Source organism: Saccopteryx bilineata, chromosome 1 (genome assembly GCF_036850765.1).
Source record: "Saccopteryx bilineata isolate mSacBil1 chromosome 1, mSacBil1_pri_phased_curated, whole genome shotgun sequence".
NCBI lineage: Eukaryota > Metazoa > Chordata > Mammalia > Chiroptera > Emballonuridae > Saccopteryx > Saccopteryx bilineata.
In genome coordinates, this window is record NC_089490.1 from 53,618,320 (window position 1) to 53,635,430 (window position 17,111).

A 17,111-nucleotide genomic window follows, 5' to 3' on the forward strand; every position below is an offset into this window, starting at 1 on the left:
CACAAGTTGGGTAGAGCAGGTGTCAAGGAATCACCCGGGCAGGGCAAAAGTGATAGCCAGGTTGATGGAGAATCAGATGTGGCCCCTGTTTGCTGGCTCTGTGGGAAGAGGGCTCATCAAAGAAACAACAGCATCTAAAAACAGTTTTGTCTGGCAGGAGGCTGCCCTCCCAGCTCTCACTTTGATGCCAGATAATTCAGTTCCTCCCCATGTGTCCCTGGTGCCTTATGGGCTGCTGCCCCAGTGCTGGAGCTCAGAGGGAGGGAGTGCGTCTCAGTAAGTCTGTACACTGGCCCTTTAAAATGAACTGCCTGAGACTCCTGCAGCCCTCCCTCCATCTCACTCAGCCACAATCCCCTCTGGATTTTACAGCCAGAAGTTACGTTATGGGGACTTCTCTTCCTGGCACTAGCACCCTGGGTTGGGTGGCTTGGTGTAGGGCTGAGACCCCTCACTCCTCAGAGGGGACTTCTCCAGCCCAGGTATCCCTCTGATTTTTTATTTTTATCCACCACACATGAGTGTGGGACCAGCCCCTCCTATATCTCTGCCCCTTGTAGCTGTCTCCATGTGGTTTCTCTTTAAATTCCTTATTGTAGGACTTCCATTCAGCTATATCTAAGTGATGGTTGTCTGTAGTTTAGTTGTAATTTTGATGTGGTTGTAGGAGGATTCAAGTACTGTGTTTACCTTTGCTACCATCTTAATTGGAAGTCTCATCTTGAACTTTTGTATCTCATTACTGTGAAGTTAATCCCTTTCAGTATTTATTCAGAGTTAACTTTACCTAAAAAGCACTTTATGACTTCTTAAGGTCCTTGGGTTTATTTTTTTTTGTTTATTTTTTTATTTTTTTGCTATTTGTTTGTCAAAGTGGTCAGCTGAAAACCTCCTGAGAGAGTTTGCTCTGTTAGGAGTTCAGGGATGAAATTCTTATTTTCCCCCCAAAATCTGCTGGCTTCTGTTCCAGTATTAAAGGGCTAATGACTTTCCAGCCCTTGCCTTCCTCCCAGCATAAAAGATGTGAAGATAAGTGAAAACTGGACTTTTTTAGGTCACACTCAGGCTTACTGCTGTGTGCCAGACATTGTTTGCCAAGATGCCTCCTGTTAAAGGGAGTCAGGAAGGGCATTTCCTCTTTCAGCTCTGGAGTTCGGTTTCCTTTATCATCATGCTGATCGCTGCGCTCTGGCATGATTGAATAGAAAAGCTAGAGCCACACTGTCTTGTCACTTACCCAGCTGATAACAACAGACTGCAGACAAGGACCCAAGTCCTCTACCCAAAGAAATTGAGATGATTTGTCATTCTGTATTTCACAGAGGAAACATTTTTTCACAACAGGAAAAGATAATGAATTGGAACTCACTAAAACTTTGTAAGAAATGAGTTTGTACCTAGAGATTCCAATTAATAATTCCAAATAATAGAATTTTCAAAGAATCTGAATTTTTATAAGATAGAATTGGGGGTGATTGAGTCACAACAGTCTCGACATACGACGTTTCGAGTTTATGATGCTCACTCCCATAAAAACTCTTAAAAATTGAGATGTGAGTGTTGCGGCTTGCGCCCTGAGCATTGTACTTACAGACTAGGAGGGCGAACTCGTTTGATGGCATGCGGCAGAATATGCAGTACACTGTACAGTACAGTAATGTCCTTTTCCTTTTCTGTGGCTCGGATGTGGTTTGTATGTTCTAGATTATGATTTTAGCGCTGTGTTAGGATAGGTAATTGACTTAGGCTAGGGTGTGTTTCAACTTACACCAAAATTTGAGTTTGTCACTCTCATAGGAATGGAACTGTGTCGTAACCGGAGGACCCCCCTGTGAATGCTAAACAGATATAAATATACCCTTCTGAACTTTGTATAATTGGGTACATTTCTAGTTGTATTTTGCCTTCATATTTAGATTACCTTACAATCACCCCAAGTTGCTGGGTAGCAAAATTATTATGGGACCAGCTCTGAATTTGCTGTAATTGTAATTAACCTTGGTCACTGACAATACAGACAAGACACAAGAATAAGGAATGGCAGGTTTTTCTCTAACCACCCCTAGATAAAGCATATGAAAATCTGTTTCTATCTGCAGTGAATTTCTACTCCTTACCAAAGGAACAACAGGTGCCATTTAAAAATATGAACTTTGTGCACATTGCTAGGTTACTCGATTTTGAGCTTTTTTTTCTCTACAGTACATAATCATAAAAATCCACTGAGAGAGATGCAGAAATAAGAAGAGGAAATCAGTAATATGAGTATATGGATATGATAATAAATAGATTACTAGAACAGAAAAGATATTTGAATACTAGCCAAGAAAGGATTCCAGTTAGCCACAAACTATATAGCAAAGTACTATACTTCCAATTTTAAATCTCTTATTTTTATTTTCCTAACTTCCTCTGAAGTAGGCATTTCAGTGTTGATCCTTAAAACGTTTTGTCCTGAATGAAATGACAGTCTCCCCTACATTACACAAAAACGAGACAGACTCCTATTGTGTACTCTGACTTACTACCTCCTCCCTGTATTGTTTTGTGTCTGAGATTCTCAGCCACCCTGGGGTTCATCTCTAATCATAATTCAGTTTCCTATAGATGAACCCTGAGTTCGCCTGGAGTATCACATAACTCTCCATAGCTACTCTTGCACGTGCACTGTAACAGATAGATCTCTAAAATATGAAGACCATCTGTCACTGCCAGGGCTGGTCTGTTGGCCGTCTGGCCACCTGTCTGTCCCTCCTTCCCCTCCATTGCTTGTTGTTACTTCGCTGTGCATCCCCCCACCCCACCTGTGCTGAAGCCTCCACTGCTTCCTCTCCAACTCTGTGTCACACCAGGCTCTTTCTGCCCCATGCCTTTGTACTGATTTTGTCACCTGGCAGAGCCTCCTTCTCAAAAAAGCCCTTCCCTGAGCACTCTATACAACTTAGAGCTCCCCGTTGTGGTCGCCACAACATCTGTGGACAATCTTTCTCAGACTTGCTCTTGTGTATTTCCCCCACTAGTGTGTGAAACTCCGTGGAGGTAGGGACATCATGGGCCTCTAAATTATTTGATTGACAAATGATCGAACAAATGAAGTTTTTAAAAATCACCATCAAGGTCCTGAAGGCTTTCTGTAAAAAGGCATTAGAACTGACTTTGGAAAGTGGACTGTGTGAAGATAGCAGAGAATAGAAAAATCAGATTTTGAGAAGAGACAGGTTTGTGCTATAAAATGGTAAGATTTGCAATGGAGGTAGGTCTGTGCATGTCTGTACAGGGCTGTGAGGGAAATGAGATATAAAGAAAAGGCTTTGGGGAGCCAAGAAAAACTTCTAACTAGGGGAGGGACATGATGACAGTGGCAACGTTGTGGCATCTGGTAGAAGAGTAAGACAGTAGTAATTGCTAAGGCATAAACATCTCCACACCCCACTTTCTGTCCAGCTGATTTTTTGTCTCATTAGTGACTAAGGTCACGAGTGCCCTAGACTGAAAATATAAGTGAAAACTTGAATTGTTTGGTTCACAGTGATTTACTGATGCTTACTCTGTGTCAGGCGTTACTCCTCTAATGCAGTGTGAAAACTAGTGTACATGAACAACCCTTTACAACAGGGGTCCCCAAACTTTTTACACAGGGGGCCAGTTCACTGTCCCTCAGACCGTTGGAGGGCCTGACTATAAAAAAACTATGAACAAATCCCTATGCACACTACACATATCTTATTTTAAAGTAAAAAAAACAAAATGGGAACGAATACAATATTTAAAATAGAGAACAAGTAAACTTAAATCAACAAAGTGACCAGTATTTCAATGGGAACTATGCTCCTCTCACCGACCACCAATGAAAGAGGTGCCCCTTCTGGTTGTGCGGCGGGGGCCGGATAAATGGCCTCAAGGGGCCGCATGCGGCCCGTGGGCCATAGTTTGGGGACCCCTGCTTTACAATGTTGGTTTTACACACCTAAATTAAGACACAGCTTTAAAAGATTTACCTATTGATATTTGAGCCACTTTGAAGACAAAACTGGCAAATTTAATATATGTAATCAATTTATTTATTACTCTGCACAGTAATACTTAGATATCTGGAAAAAACCACAGATAAGAAATATAATTATTGAAAATATGAGCTTATTTTAAAAATTCCAAGAGCTTCGTGGAAGCGTATGTTGTTTTCTTGTTGTCAGTTTTGCTTCTTATACGTCATTTGCTCTCTGGAGAGAGATCTTCTTCTTCTGTCTGGACCTACTCATATGACTCACTCCAGCGGTAACATTCTTAGATTAGACGTTACAGGGTTTACCTTTTTTTGAAACTGGACTCCAATGGCTTTCACTAATTTTGCATTTAATAATAAAGCTTACTTCTAGTGAAATAATTCAGTTAGCATAGACCTTATTTATTTGAAACTAGTTCATACTGATATTGTTGCAGAAAAGGAAACCTTTTTTTTCTTCTGCAGAATATTAGTGTTCAGAACTGCTGCTTATTGATAGAGAGAGTGGTTGCCATAGCAATCTAACAGCCTCAGGGGGAATTCGGTCATGGCCTTAAGCATCCGGCAACCCACCCCATTTGGAGAGCCCCTCTGAAAGGAATTTCCTTCCATGGAAATTGAGTTACAGAAATAAAAGCAGTTTAATTTCTATAGCTCAGATTGGCCTGTAATTTTTTTTGCATGCTTACCTTTTGTAATGAAAAGAAAAGCATTTATAATAAACACAGTATATGTGGTTTTCTTCAGAATGAGATTAAATATATCACATGTTCATTATTTCATGAATGTTCTCAAACACACAAACACCCTTTACTCTTTCTCATGTGATCTTTAGAGCTGGAAACCCAGTTCAACAGTAAGACAATGATTGGCTGTACTTATCCATTTGGGGGATTTTCAGAGTTTCAGCGCGCGTTGTGAGGGGAAGGGAAATAATGGCCTTCTAGAAATCTGCGCAAGCCGTGCTGGGCAAAACAAGGGACTTAAGACTCAAGTAAAATAATCGTGTAACAGGAACATAAAGCTGCCATCAGTAGTTCCGAATCCGAAATCGCTCACAGGGCGCTTGATGTGTGAACACCGTATTCACAGAACCAGACGGCACATGTGCTTTGCAGCTGTGTTTAAGGTTATCAGTTTGGCGCACGGCATGATTGTTTTGGAGGGAGAATAGGCACTTCAGATCCCTTTTGGCAATTCTGAAGTAACTGAAGTACCTACTGCTGAAGTGAATCATATGCACTTAATTAGATTTGCTACATAATTAGTGTTTGAGGAAACTTAAGGAAAATCCTTGTGGGTTAGTGATTTGTTATGTCAAATATCTGCATGCTCTTTTAGGGAACTGGGAATTGAAAATGATGAAATTCTAATGCATTGTAACCCAGATATATTACATACATATATAATCTTTTAATCGAGCTTTTAAAAGTGATACTTTCCTAGGGACAACTGAAATACTTGTCCAGGCAACTGGGACCTATCTGCTTCCATGCACGGGGCTAGACCCACCTACTCACAGCCATGTCCACTTGATGGCACTTATCTGTCTGTAGCTAGCTTCACACCTGTAATATGAGAGCCCACAGCTATTTAATAAACACCCCAGTTCAGCTGCAGAGACTGTGCCAGTAACCACTAATCAAAGCTGGCAAGCACAGTCTGAGACAGGGAAATGCATATACCACACTTAAATTTACATTGTAATTTAAGATTAATTTAATTGCAATGTCTTATCTGTTGTCTGTTGTTTTCATTGCACAAAAAAGAATTTGATTTTGTTCTTAAAAGCCTTTTCTCTAAATACTTCAGAAATTTTCTTCTGTAGTACTTTTATTTTTAGAATTCTACAAAATGAGGTACGAAATTTACTCTATAGAATTTGCTGTGAGAAGAGGATTAAATTTCCGATTCCAATTTAAGTTGAGGTTAGGGTAAAATTTGTATCTTAGGTTTATTTAAAATATATTTTTTAACCTATCAGAAAGCTGTCACATTCTTATGAAATTAGATATCTGAGCTCATCTAGATTCTATGATAAATAAAAGGAAATAAAAGAAAAGAAACAAATTTAATTTCCTAATGGGGCACTTGCGTGGTTTTTTTATTTACTTTTAGAAGAAAATTTTAACTTCCCGCCTCCCATGGGTTGAATGTGCAGTTTTTCTGACAGCTCCGGTCCTGCCCTCTATCTAGTCAGCTGCTAGTAATTCAGCAGAAAGAAGGGGCTTTGTTCACCTTTTCCCTCATTTGCATATCTTCTCCCCAGCAAGTATCTAAAAGGAGCAAACCTAAAAATCCCATCCTAACCAACTGTAACTCTCATTTAAAAGTCATCAGTTCTCTGCCCTTTCCCCCCAAAAGAGGCGCTAAACTGCTAAGCCTTTCTTTTTTTATTTTGGCCTCAGCCCTTCCTAGAAACCTTCACAACAGAAAAAGATAGAGCTACATGGTTCTTGTGAAATAAGAGAAAGAATTCTAGAAATATATTTAAACCAATGTTACCTTGACCAAAGTTTTCCGAGTCCATTTTTTTTCTGAAAAATTAGAATATCATTTTTATATGATTGTTTGGAGGCAAGGGTTAGCAAATTCTGACCCATTGTCCAAATTTAGTCCTCATTTTTGTATAACCTACCATCTATTTCTAGTCTGCCAACAAGGCGCACAACATAACCAGCAATGTAGCAAATCTTTAAAGCTTTTTTTTTTCTTTAGAGCTTTTTATTAAAGTTTTTAAAAATCTTGATTGCATTTGATAAAAACGAGATGGTTCCACCAGTTTTTCTTTCACAGGTATCATGGTAGCACCAGGTATAAATATTAACTTGTGTCCAAGCAAGACTCTTTGGCCCACAGTGTACTCTTAAATCTTTCTCAGTATACTCAAGATTTACCAGGAGAGCTGGTTCAAATACCAGCAAAACTGCAAGCACCTTGTGAGCTCTCTTATACCACCACCACAGAGTTGTTGAAAGAATTAAGTGAGACTATACAAATAATTACACTTGTTTATTACTGAATAAAAACATCTCTTTGGTTACTAATTAGTGAACGTTTGGCTTTTCTGTTCTCTCTGTACGCATGTACATAGTCCTTTTTCTGAACCTTTAGACGTATGGACAGATACATTTCTTTTACTGTAGGCCGCTGTGTTGTTTCTCGAGATACTGTCCAGAATGTGCTGAGGGAGCACAGGACTGTTTGTGTCCGTGTGTGCTGTTTGTGTCCATGTGTGCTGTTTGTGTCCGTGTGTGCTGTTATGTACAGCATTATGTGTGATACATGACACAGAGGGAAACTCCAGTGATCTCTTCCAGAGAGTCAGTGCTGTGTGTGTTAGCCTCTAATTCTTCACTGAGAGACCGGATGGAACTGATAGGGTTCAGACTCAAGTAAGTAAATAAAAAGTTATAAGTCAGTGCTCTGGTCCGTCTCAATAAATTATGTGAACATTACCATTTTATATGAACTATATATATTTAGTTCACCTAAATTTATTAATAAACAGTACTTTTGGGCAATTCTAATATTATATTTTTATACTTAACTATAAAAGTGTCCTGAACTAGATCTCAGTTCCTCACCACCCCCTCACTAGACTATCTATGATTTTATCAGGTGTGTTACAAATTTGTCCGTGCTGAGCACACAATACATGCAGACTTGGGTTCCTCTTATCAGCATACAATCTACCCTGTATTGGGAGCAAAAAAAGGAAGCATATATATTTAACCCCCTAATTCTGAAATATCTCTCCATTTTTGAAATTCTAATATGAAAATAAACATATGCAGATGCATAGCCATTTAACCTGAAAAACATCTTTGTAAGAAATATTAACCATCTTTACAGGTAGAAACATAGATATATAAATACAGTAAACAGGAAAATATATTCTGGATTCTGCATTTTCTTTCAATTTGATAACAGACTAATAATTACAATTGCTAGATTTAATGAACAGGTGAAATTCATTATGTTACTGAAAGTCATCCTCATATAAATAATAAGTATTTACAAGCCATTCTTTATTCAGGTTAGAGATTGCTGCCAGAAACTTGTTTGCATTACTAATTTGTTCAATTATTAAACTTTGGAAATACAACTACTGGGATCCAGTTAATGAGTTTTTGATCACATCTCCCTAGTTATTGATGATAGCCTAGACCAGGTATTTTTGCTGTGCTTTTCCTAGTAAAATTGCACTGACCATTAACCAGAATTAAACTGCTGAAAAATAACTTGGTATGATTTCATTCAGCAAAACCAAGCTTAAAGACTGTGTTGCTGTGACACCCAAAATTAAGTTAAAAAAATGTGTTTAATTTCACTGACAACATTGACCCATTTCTGTTGGCATTATATCTTTAAAGTTGATTTTTTTTCATTTCCTTGCCTTATTTATGAAGTTGTTTAGCCTTCTTTTAAATGAACTGAAAGACAAACTAGCAATCAAACATTTTTAAAGGAAAATACAATTTTTTAAAACCCTCTATATGGTAACAAAAGCATATCATTTATAAAATAGAAAATATTTTAGCCATTATTTTTTAAACCCAGCTTCTCACACTTTTTAGGAAGATTGTGCCAGATGAGGGTGAAACCATTCTATTCTAGTAGTTTCATTTTGTAATTAGTCTTGAACTTAAAAAAATAGGTTGCCAAATTGGGAAAGTGACAAACCCTAACAGAAAATTTCTTAGTGCAAGTTCAGTCCCCCAAATTCTAAGAGAATAAATTTTTTTATGTCACGAGACAAAGGAATCGTCAGGTTGCTTCAGCCAGGATTCATTTCTGCCTTCTGAGCACCATTTAATGATGTCAGAATCCTATGCGAAGAATTTTGTGGAAAAAACAAGCAGAGAGAAATGAATGCTTTGTAGCATCATCAAATGTTGCTGTACCGAGTATTTACATTTCTTGGTGCCCAGCCAAGCGAAAGCCCTACCTTAACACGGAGCGTTTGTCTGTGAGAGGACTTGGGGCTGCTGGTTGCTTAGGTTAGTCATTATGCATCTACATTCTTAAGGAAATTTCACTCGCGAGTTTTGCTGCTGTTCATGCTTTATTCCATAGGAAGAATTTTGAACTATAAAATTTAAGAAGCTTAAGGGTCTGTGGAAATTTGAGAGCATTGCCTTTTTTTTCTACTCTGTTGAATATAAATTGTTTTAACAAAAGCAATGTAGCCACAGTACCTTTTAAATGTCAAAATTTGCGCATAGTATGTATCTCAAAAGAATTTAAACTTTGGACTTTTAAAACCTCAAATCATCGTTGGAGACTGATTGCAGCAAATAGAATGTGTTGCAGGAAGACTTAATGAAGAAATTATTTTTTTAGCCATTGTAAATTGTGAGGCAGCTATGGATCATAGCTTAAGACTGTATGTATTTAGGGGAAAATTTGAAAGCAGAACCAAACATTTGCAGATTTTACCTGGAAAACCAGAGTGGTTTGGATGCAGTGCTAGTTTTAACTTTGTGACTGCTAGTTTAGTTTTTATGAAAATTAAAATGAGTTAATATTTATAAAATATTTAGTATAGTTCTTGGACCATAATGAACACTATGTACTTTTTAAAAAAGTGATTTTAGATAACGTTTATAAAATCTAGGCCTTAGTTGTTGCTTGCTTTTATTTATTTCTGATTTTAAAATAGTGAATTTATAAAACTATCATTTTGACAAGAAAGCAATCTATATTGTATGGTAAATTATTGACTTTAATGTTAAATTTTGATATTGAAATTTGTTCTACAATTTAAACAGTTAGTGTATCAAGATTCAGAGATAAGTTCACATTAACATGCTTGTATTCTGACAAAAACTATTAAATTTAAACCATGAATCATTTTTGTGCATATTTTAATATCATTCTTGAACTTCTTTTAGGTAGCTAGACTATATCCAGGGAAACCTGTTTAGACCAGAAGTAGTATTTCTAACTTCAGAAAATAAGCTTCCATTTTAAAAATGGAATTGGAATTTAAAGAAAATTCTAATTTAGAATTTAGTTTCATTCTTTAAGTAGCTGAAAGGAAAAATCTTAGAAAACAGAATTTGTACCAAATTGTCAGTAATTCGCATTAAAGAGGAAGAATGGAATTTTTTTAAAAGGCAGCAGACATCGAAGACATTCCAATGAAGTTAAGTAATAGAGATCGCAGCTTTTAATTTAGTCCAGATTATGATTTTACATACATGCTTTGTTAAAATAGTTCGGCTTGACTGTAATGTTTCAGGTGTTATACAAATCTGGGTAAAATTATATTTCATATACTGTTTTATTTAGTTATATAGGATCAACTATATTTTAAAAGTGAGACTTTATATCAGCAAGTGTTTGTTGAATACATCTCGTGTGAGTGGTATAGAAAAATTAAAAAAAACCGTAGCTCTAATGTTTAGGGGAGCATTCTGTTAGTTTGGAGGTAGATTAGAGACTGCTGTCTGAGAAATTAATTTCATAGATCTGTGCTGTATAGAGAATTGGTACAGGCTAATATGTTTTAAGCTCTGTTTCAAAAATATGGTACATAATATTTAAACCATTAGCTTAAACGAAAAGTATTTTACATTACTAAAATTATATTTATTTAATTCAGTAATGAAAGTAATTTGGAGTTGCTGATATAGTGTCTTACAGGTTTGACTCATTTGCTGAGAAAGTATGATTTAAGACAACAGAATCATTTTTTCTCATCTGCTAAAACTCAGATTTTAGCTATGTGCAAGTTTAGCTATGGCAGATTTAAAACCAATTTAAGATAATACTGGGAAGCTAGGGGAAGTCTAAATATCGAGGACTAATCAGTTTATAATCAAAAATAAGTTTCTAAGTTCATGGGCTTTAAAGCTATCAAATATACATCATTTTGATATATTAGTTTAGTTTTCCTCGTATTTAGAGTTTTACTTTTGCACTGCTCATTATGACATCTGAACAACTAGTTGCATTTAGAAGCAAAGTCTCCATTGTTTGATTATTAATAATAATAGACAAGGACCAAGTGGTATCAGAATTCAGGTTTAAAACAGCATGTTCACAGATCATTTAGAGCTCTGTCTTAATGTTTTCTCCTAGAGAACAAATAACTTTATAATCAATGTGTCTTGTTCAATGCGCATTGCATTTATAGCTTAATTTACCCTCCCACAGCTCCCTCCTGGAAACAAAAATATGTTGTCACAGTTTAAATTTATTATGGTGGAATAATAACAATTATTCTATGTGGTAGAACCTAGATCTTTTCTTTGAAAAGTAATTGAAAAATTAGTGTTTTGAGTTATTACTTTAAAAGTAAGTTGTGGACTGATCTTCTCATCGTTCTGAAAAGGAACATACAATCCTGATTTATCAGATCATCAATCCCACAGGCAGTCATGTCTAATGCTGACTTGTGCTGAGCTTCTCATTACAGTGTCCTGCTTTTCTGACTTTCCTCTAAAATGTTTAGAAAAATTAGTCGAGGAGCTTTTTACGAAAATGAAAGGAACTTTATCAGCCAGAAAGTGAGAACATATATAAAAGACTTAAATTTTTCTTGTCTCACTTTAAACTCTGTAACTTTCCAACTCAAGATATGCGTATATTCCTGCACATGGTGCTATATCCAACCTTTTGTCATAGAAGGCCTGAATAAAAGTTATCTGGAATTGTTCTTAGAAAAAAATCTGAGCGTGGAATTTCCTTGAATTAAAAAACAATAGCTAAATGTTTGCTTTTAAAATAATAAATCAAATGATATTACATGGTCTTCATTCTTGACTGTTGAAGTATACACGCCTTGATTACATTAATTTATCTACTTTTTACTTGTACCCTTCCGGTAGACTGACTGAGAGGCTACTTTTCTATAGTAGCACTGCTTGGAAATTACGTTCTTTTTGAAGGAAATTTTTAAACCATTTTCTTAAGTTCTTGACTGTAACCTCAGAACTTGCAATTTGTGTCTAAGTCCCTGCTGCCCACCAGGGGGCAGCAGTGGGTTTGCTTTCCTTGAAGCCTGCATGCTATCTGACTGACTTGCTCTGTGGTCGCCTCTCTTCTTCCTTATGCAGCTCTTAAACTCCAGATTCCATGCTGTATCAACTATATTACCAGCCCTGCCATTAAAACAACAGAAAGACTTGTTGAAAGTAACTGAAGCCACAGTGTGGAATGCCTGAGACTGATTTCAGTGTTGTAACTCCTGTGACAGGGCGACGGGAGAATTTATGCTCAAGGTACTTCAGGCTTTAAGAAAATGGGGTTCAGTGTTGAGTGATCTTGAATGACCCCACAGAAGCCCTCATATGCATGCATTTGCATACACATAGTTTTATACCCTACATTACTGTCACCAAAACATAGAAATAATTGCAGTACAATTTTTAAAAACCTGTAATACTTCATTTATCTTAAAATAGTAATGGACTATATTTTATTTTTACTTACCTTCTTTTACCTGCTAAAAAATTTACAAGATCTCTGCCCTCTGCAATTTCAACATGATACTAATAAATTTGTTTTGTTACAGAAACTAGGCAAATAATTTATTTTGCTGGAGTTTATGGTTTTTATGACTTGAAATTGTTATTCCACACTGTCTGCTTCCTTTTCTGGTTATAATATGCATAGCAAACCAGATGGCTAATGTAGAAACAATTTGAGATGCGCTTATTTGAATCATTTAGTATAGCCTGTGAGGACCATCTGTTTATTGCTCTGGGTGTTACCTTCATGCTGAAGATACCTTCAGCTTCTTCACACGTCTTAGCCTCTACCTTCCATACAGATATGAAAAAGGCTTCGTAGGCCAGACTTAACCTCATCGGCCTTTAGAGCTTCTGTTGTAAAACTTAATCCCAGCCTGCCTTTCATGTCATTGTTCTTTATTCTTATTTCTTTTTCTTGTTATTGATACCGTCAATAGCAGTGCTTTGAAATTGCAGAAGACTGACTAGGAACATGGGCTTTGGAATCTACCTTGGCTAAGTATGTGGCTGTTTGACCATGGGCACATTTCTACAGCTTGGTTTTCTCATCTGTGAAATGGGATATAGTCCGTACCTCATGGATTTGTGAAAATGATAAGATAGAATTCATTTAGCACCATGCTTGTACTAGTCATTATTCTTCTTAACATATTTTAGAAGGAAAATGATCATAGTTACAGAAAAACCTAGAAATCAAATACTGTATTTAGAATTTCATGCAACAGTCTTTTGGAAAGAATATCTATTGTTCATTAAATACCTGATTATTTATGTGAAAGCACATACCACCACAAAATATATGCGGGTGTTACTATCAATACATAATACCTTCCGTCCTTACTGGATTCAGGGTGAAACTTTGCACCATAAATAGCTGGAGAAAAGCTTCTCTTGGCACCTGTCTGGGTTCTCTGCTGTTGCCACTGGTTACATGTTATAGATCGTGGTACATGTTAAGATCATGGTATGATCTGCTTTGGAATCTTACAGTCACATTCATCATTGTTTTCTACGTCAAGCTCCCTTGGGAGAGAAACCAGCAATTGATACTTCCTTCCCATCTCAGCTCCTGTGATGGATACTACCTGTAATACTCACATTGATCTTGTAGGCTAAGTAATTATTTCTTCCTAATTTTCTGTGGATGAATCAGAAATCAACAACTGCAGTTTTTAAAATAAGAGTGTGGATATGGAATACAAAGAAGAATACGATTAATGGAAAAGAACGTGATTCTTCTGGATTGTTTCGAAACTTTAGGGCACATGGTTTCTATAGTTATGGTGTCATAATGTGGTGCATAATGAAAAGAGATCTGTGCTTCATGGAGAACTAATCGGGTATATTGTTCTACAAATCTGTCAGTGAGATTCAAATACTTTGCTAAGACTGTGTGAACGTGTGAGTATTTGTGTGTGTAGCTTCTGTACAAAGAAGAAAACTCATACAGAACAAGGAGGCCCTGTTTTGATGGTTGCCAAAGAAACAACACTCACACATAAACCATTTGTAAGTGAACCAGTTCAGCGGGAAGTAATTCTCTACTGCTGCTTGACCCAAATGTCTTATTTCCAATTACTTTAAAGGAAGTTTTAATACAAGTCCTTGGAAGAAATAATTTGAATCTTTAATACACTTTAGTTAACAAAGCATTAACATTTCAAACTGTTTCATTTGGTCAGGGGATACCCTTATAAAATTGAATCATAGCGTTCCATATCCTTGAATTATCTTCCATGACTTTTGCAGTACATTTTATATACTAATCTATAGTAGATTATAATCATTTAAGTCCACATAATTTACTGTAACTGTTTTCAAATTAAGGAAGTGCTACATGTAAAATAACAAATTTGTGTTTGTTAATTATATAAAGTAGAAACTGTTTTTCACACTAGAAGATAATTCTATACTTTACTCCTTCCCTTTATTTTAGCGCCATTTAATTACAAATGTCATAAAAATTCCCTACAATACTTATAAATATAAAGTAGAGTTCTTTCTCACCTCCTGCCATTCCCACTGTCCAAGGGTGACAACTGTTTACAGTTCAAGTGTGACCTTGCAGACCGTCCTCTTTGCTCATGCAAACATACAGATGGACTCTTGTTTGTAAAAAATGATGCTTGTTCTTGAGGAGTTAGAAGCATTGCTATTTGAAAAAAATTGGGTTTGATTATTTTAGTCATTATGCTAAATGGAGTGATTTTTATAAATACTGACACATCATTTTGTTGTCGGCCAGCTTTCCAGGGCTAGTTCGAAAGAATCATATAACAAGTGTAAGATGAGAGGCATTCTGTGGAATTCTTTGCCCTTGACTTTCCGTATTCTGCAGTGTCCATGGATAGTTGGTGTATGAAAAATGCAGTATGCAGGGATCATGGAAAAGCAGCCTTTGTCACCGGAAATAATAAAACTGAATTAACTCCAATTTGACTATTTAAATCGCTTTAAAATTACTTGCTGCAATCACAGACCACTCACTCGATCTGTCATTTCTTTTGAGCTTATTAGTAGTGGAATTTCTTAAGTGGCTTTTTAAATCTTATGTATGCAAGCTTCTCAAGTTGTTACTGAAGAGTTCCTATAGCTAGGAAAAACTAATGTTTATTGGTGCTGGATACTATAAATCACAGTGGTTGTTGGGGGCAGGGGAAGTGTATAGATGACCAACTGGTGCTCTTTGGAGCTAATTTGTCCTGTTTCTGTGCCAGTTCTGCCCCAATATACTTTTCACTGGAAGATATGCACAGAGGGTAGGGATTGAGCGTCAGCCAGCAGGACCCCTTCATGGAAAAAAATTCAATCAAATGTAAATATAAAAATACAGTTAGTAAAATATATAAGAAAATGTGGATCTCCTCAAATCCTTTGTGAAGCAAAGCAACGTAGAGATCAAGTATATATAAGAAAAACCCAAAGGTTTTATTTCAGGTGAAAGCTGTGAGTGAGAAAATTATTATTTTCCTAAGAGTAGTTTAATTACATATTTCTCTTTTTAGATGTCTTTTAACTCTCTAAAAATTTATTTTCAAATTGAAATTTGTCTCTGGAATAATATTTTTTCCCCTAAAGATGATCTACTACAAGAATTTTCTGTAATTGAGATTTTACATTTTTACACCAGGTATCTAGCCTCGAGGAGGCCATAGTCTCTTCGGGAGACAAAATTGGGTGCTTCAGTGGATTGTGCTGAGCTCAGTGCCGTGGGGCTCAGCCAGAGCCTTCCCTTTGTCGCGGCAGGTGCAGGGCTGGCAGGTGTCCAGACAAACCTCCCAGCAGAGGTGACCCTTGGAGGGGTACATGAGAATATGCAGAGATTAGTCTGGCAGAAAAGAGAGTCTTGTGGGATCCATGGCCAGGAGACCAAGGCCATCTATAAAAGCCTGATTATGAGAGAAACCAGGACGTAGTCGAATAACTGGTAGAAGTTCAATGTGGCTGCATAGAGTAGATTATAAGCATTTATTATGAAAGTAATACATGTTTATTGTATATAAAATTTAAAGAATACAAGAATCAAGAGAAAACATCACTAACTTCAAGCTATAGAGTTTACTGTGAACTTATGACTTTGTCAATCATGACATTTATATTTGTAGAACAGCATGTTTGGTACAATCCTGGTTTGGATTAAACAACAGATGTGCGTAGGCATAAAACGCATGTACATATATGGAAACATTTTTACAGAGGCAGAGATAGACAGGGACAGACAGACAGGAACGGAGAGAGATGAGAAGCATCAATCATCAGTTTCTCATTGCGCGTTGCGACTTCTTAGTTGTTCATTGATTGCGTTCTCACATGTGCCTTGACCGCGGGCCTTCAGCAGACCGAGTAACCCCCTGCTGGAGCCAGCGACCTTGGGTCCAAGCTGGTGAGCTCTTTGCTCAAGCCAGATGAGCCCGCGCTCAAGCTGGCGACCTCGGGGTCTCGAACCTGGGTCCTTCCGCATCCCAGTCCGACGCTCCATCCACTGCGCCACCGCCTGGTCAGGCTGGAAACATTTTAAGTAAACTTGGGATCATGCGAAACATGCTATTTGTTACCTGCGTTTTTTTAACCTGCTTTTTTCACATTACAGTAGACTTCTTTTAATGCCCTTGGATGTAATTGCATTTTAAGTTGAAATGTTTCATCTCTGCAAAAAAAAAAAAAGGTATCTTCTTGAAGTTAACTACGTGTGTTCTTATCTGCAGGAAGAGTGCTTCCTGAACCTGGAGGCTCCTATATCAAGAGTATGTGGGTATGACACTCCATTTCCTCACATTTTTGAGCCGTTCTACATCCCAGACAAATGGAAGTGCTATGATGCCCTTCGAAAGATGATCAACTATTGACCACATAGGTACGTCTGCCCTGCATTTTGAGAAAGCTAGCATGTGTCCCTGACAACAGTGTTCTGATAGCAAGGAACAACAGTCATCAGTGTGTTGTATTTTGGTATATGGCAACTGTCAGACAAAATGTGGATTTTAGGAAAAAAATTAAATTTATGGTGTATTTGCATTTAATAGAAACATAGTAAGCATTATCTAAAACAGATGCATGCATTCATTAACATTGAATAATCACTAGATAAGGATATTCTCTGCTGTGGTTTAATTGCAAATATACCC

General features: G+C 36.9%; 1 protein-coding gene across 1 annotated transcript in view; it reads left to right on the top strand.

Annotated features, from left to right (window-relative positions):
* BCKDHB (branched chain keto acid dehydrogenase E1 subunit beta) overlaps positions 1–16,840 on the top strand; it is a 233,054-nt gene extending 216,214 nt beyond the window's left edge. The window contains exon 10 of the mRNA XM_066253993.1: positions 16,692–16,840. Coding sequence (XP_066110090.1) covers positions 16,692–16,832 — 141 coding nt within the window. The 3' untranslated portion in view covers positions 16,833–16,840. The remainder of the gene's footprint in view (positions 1–16,691) is intronic.
* Positions 16,841–17,111: the final 271 nt, after the last annotated feature.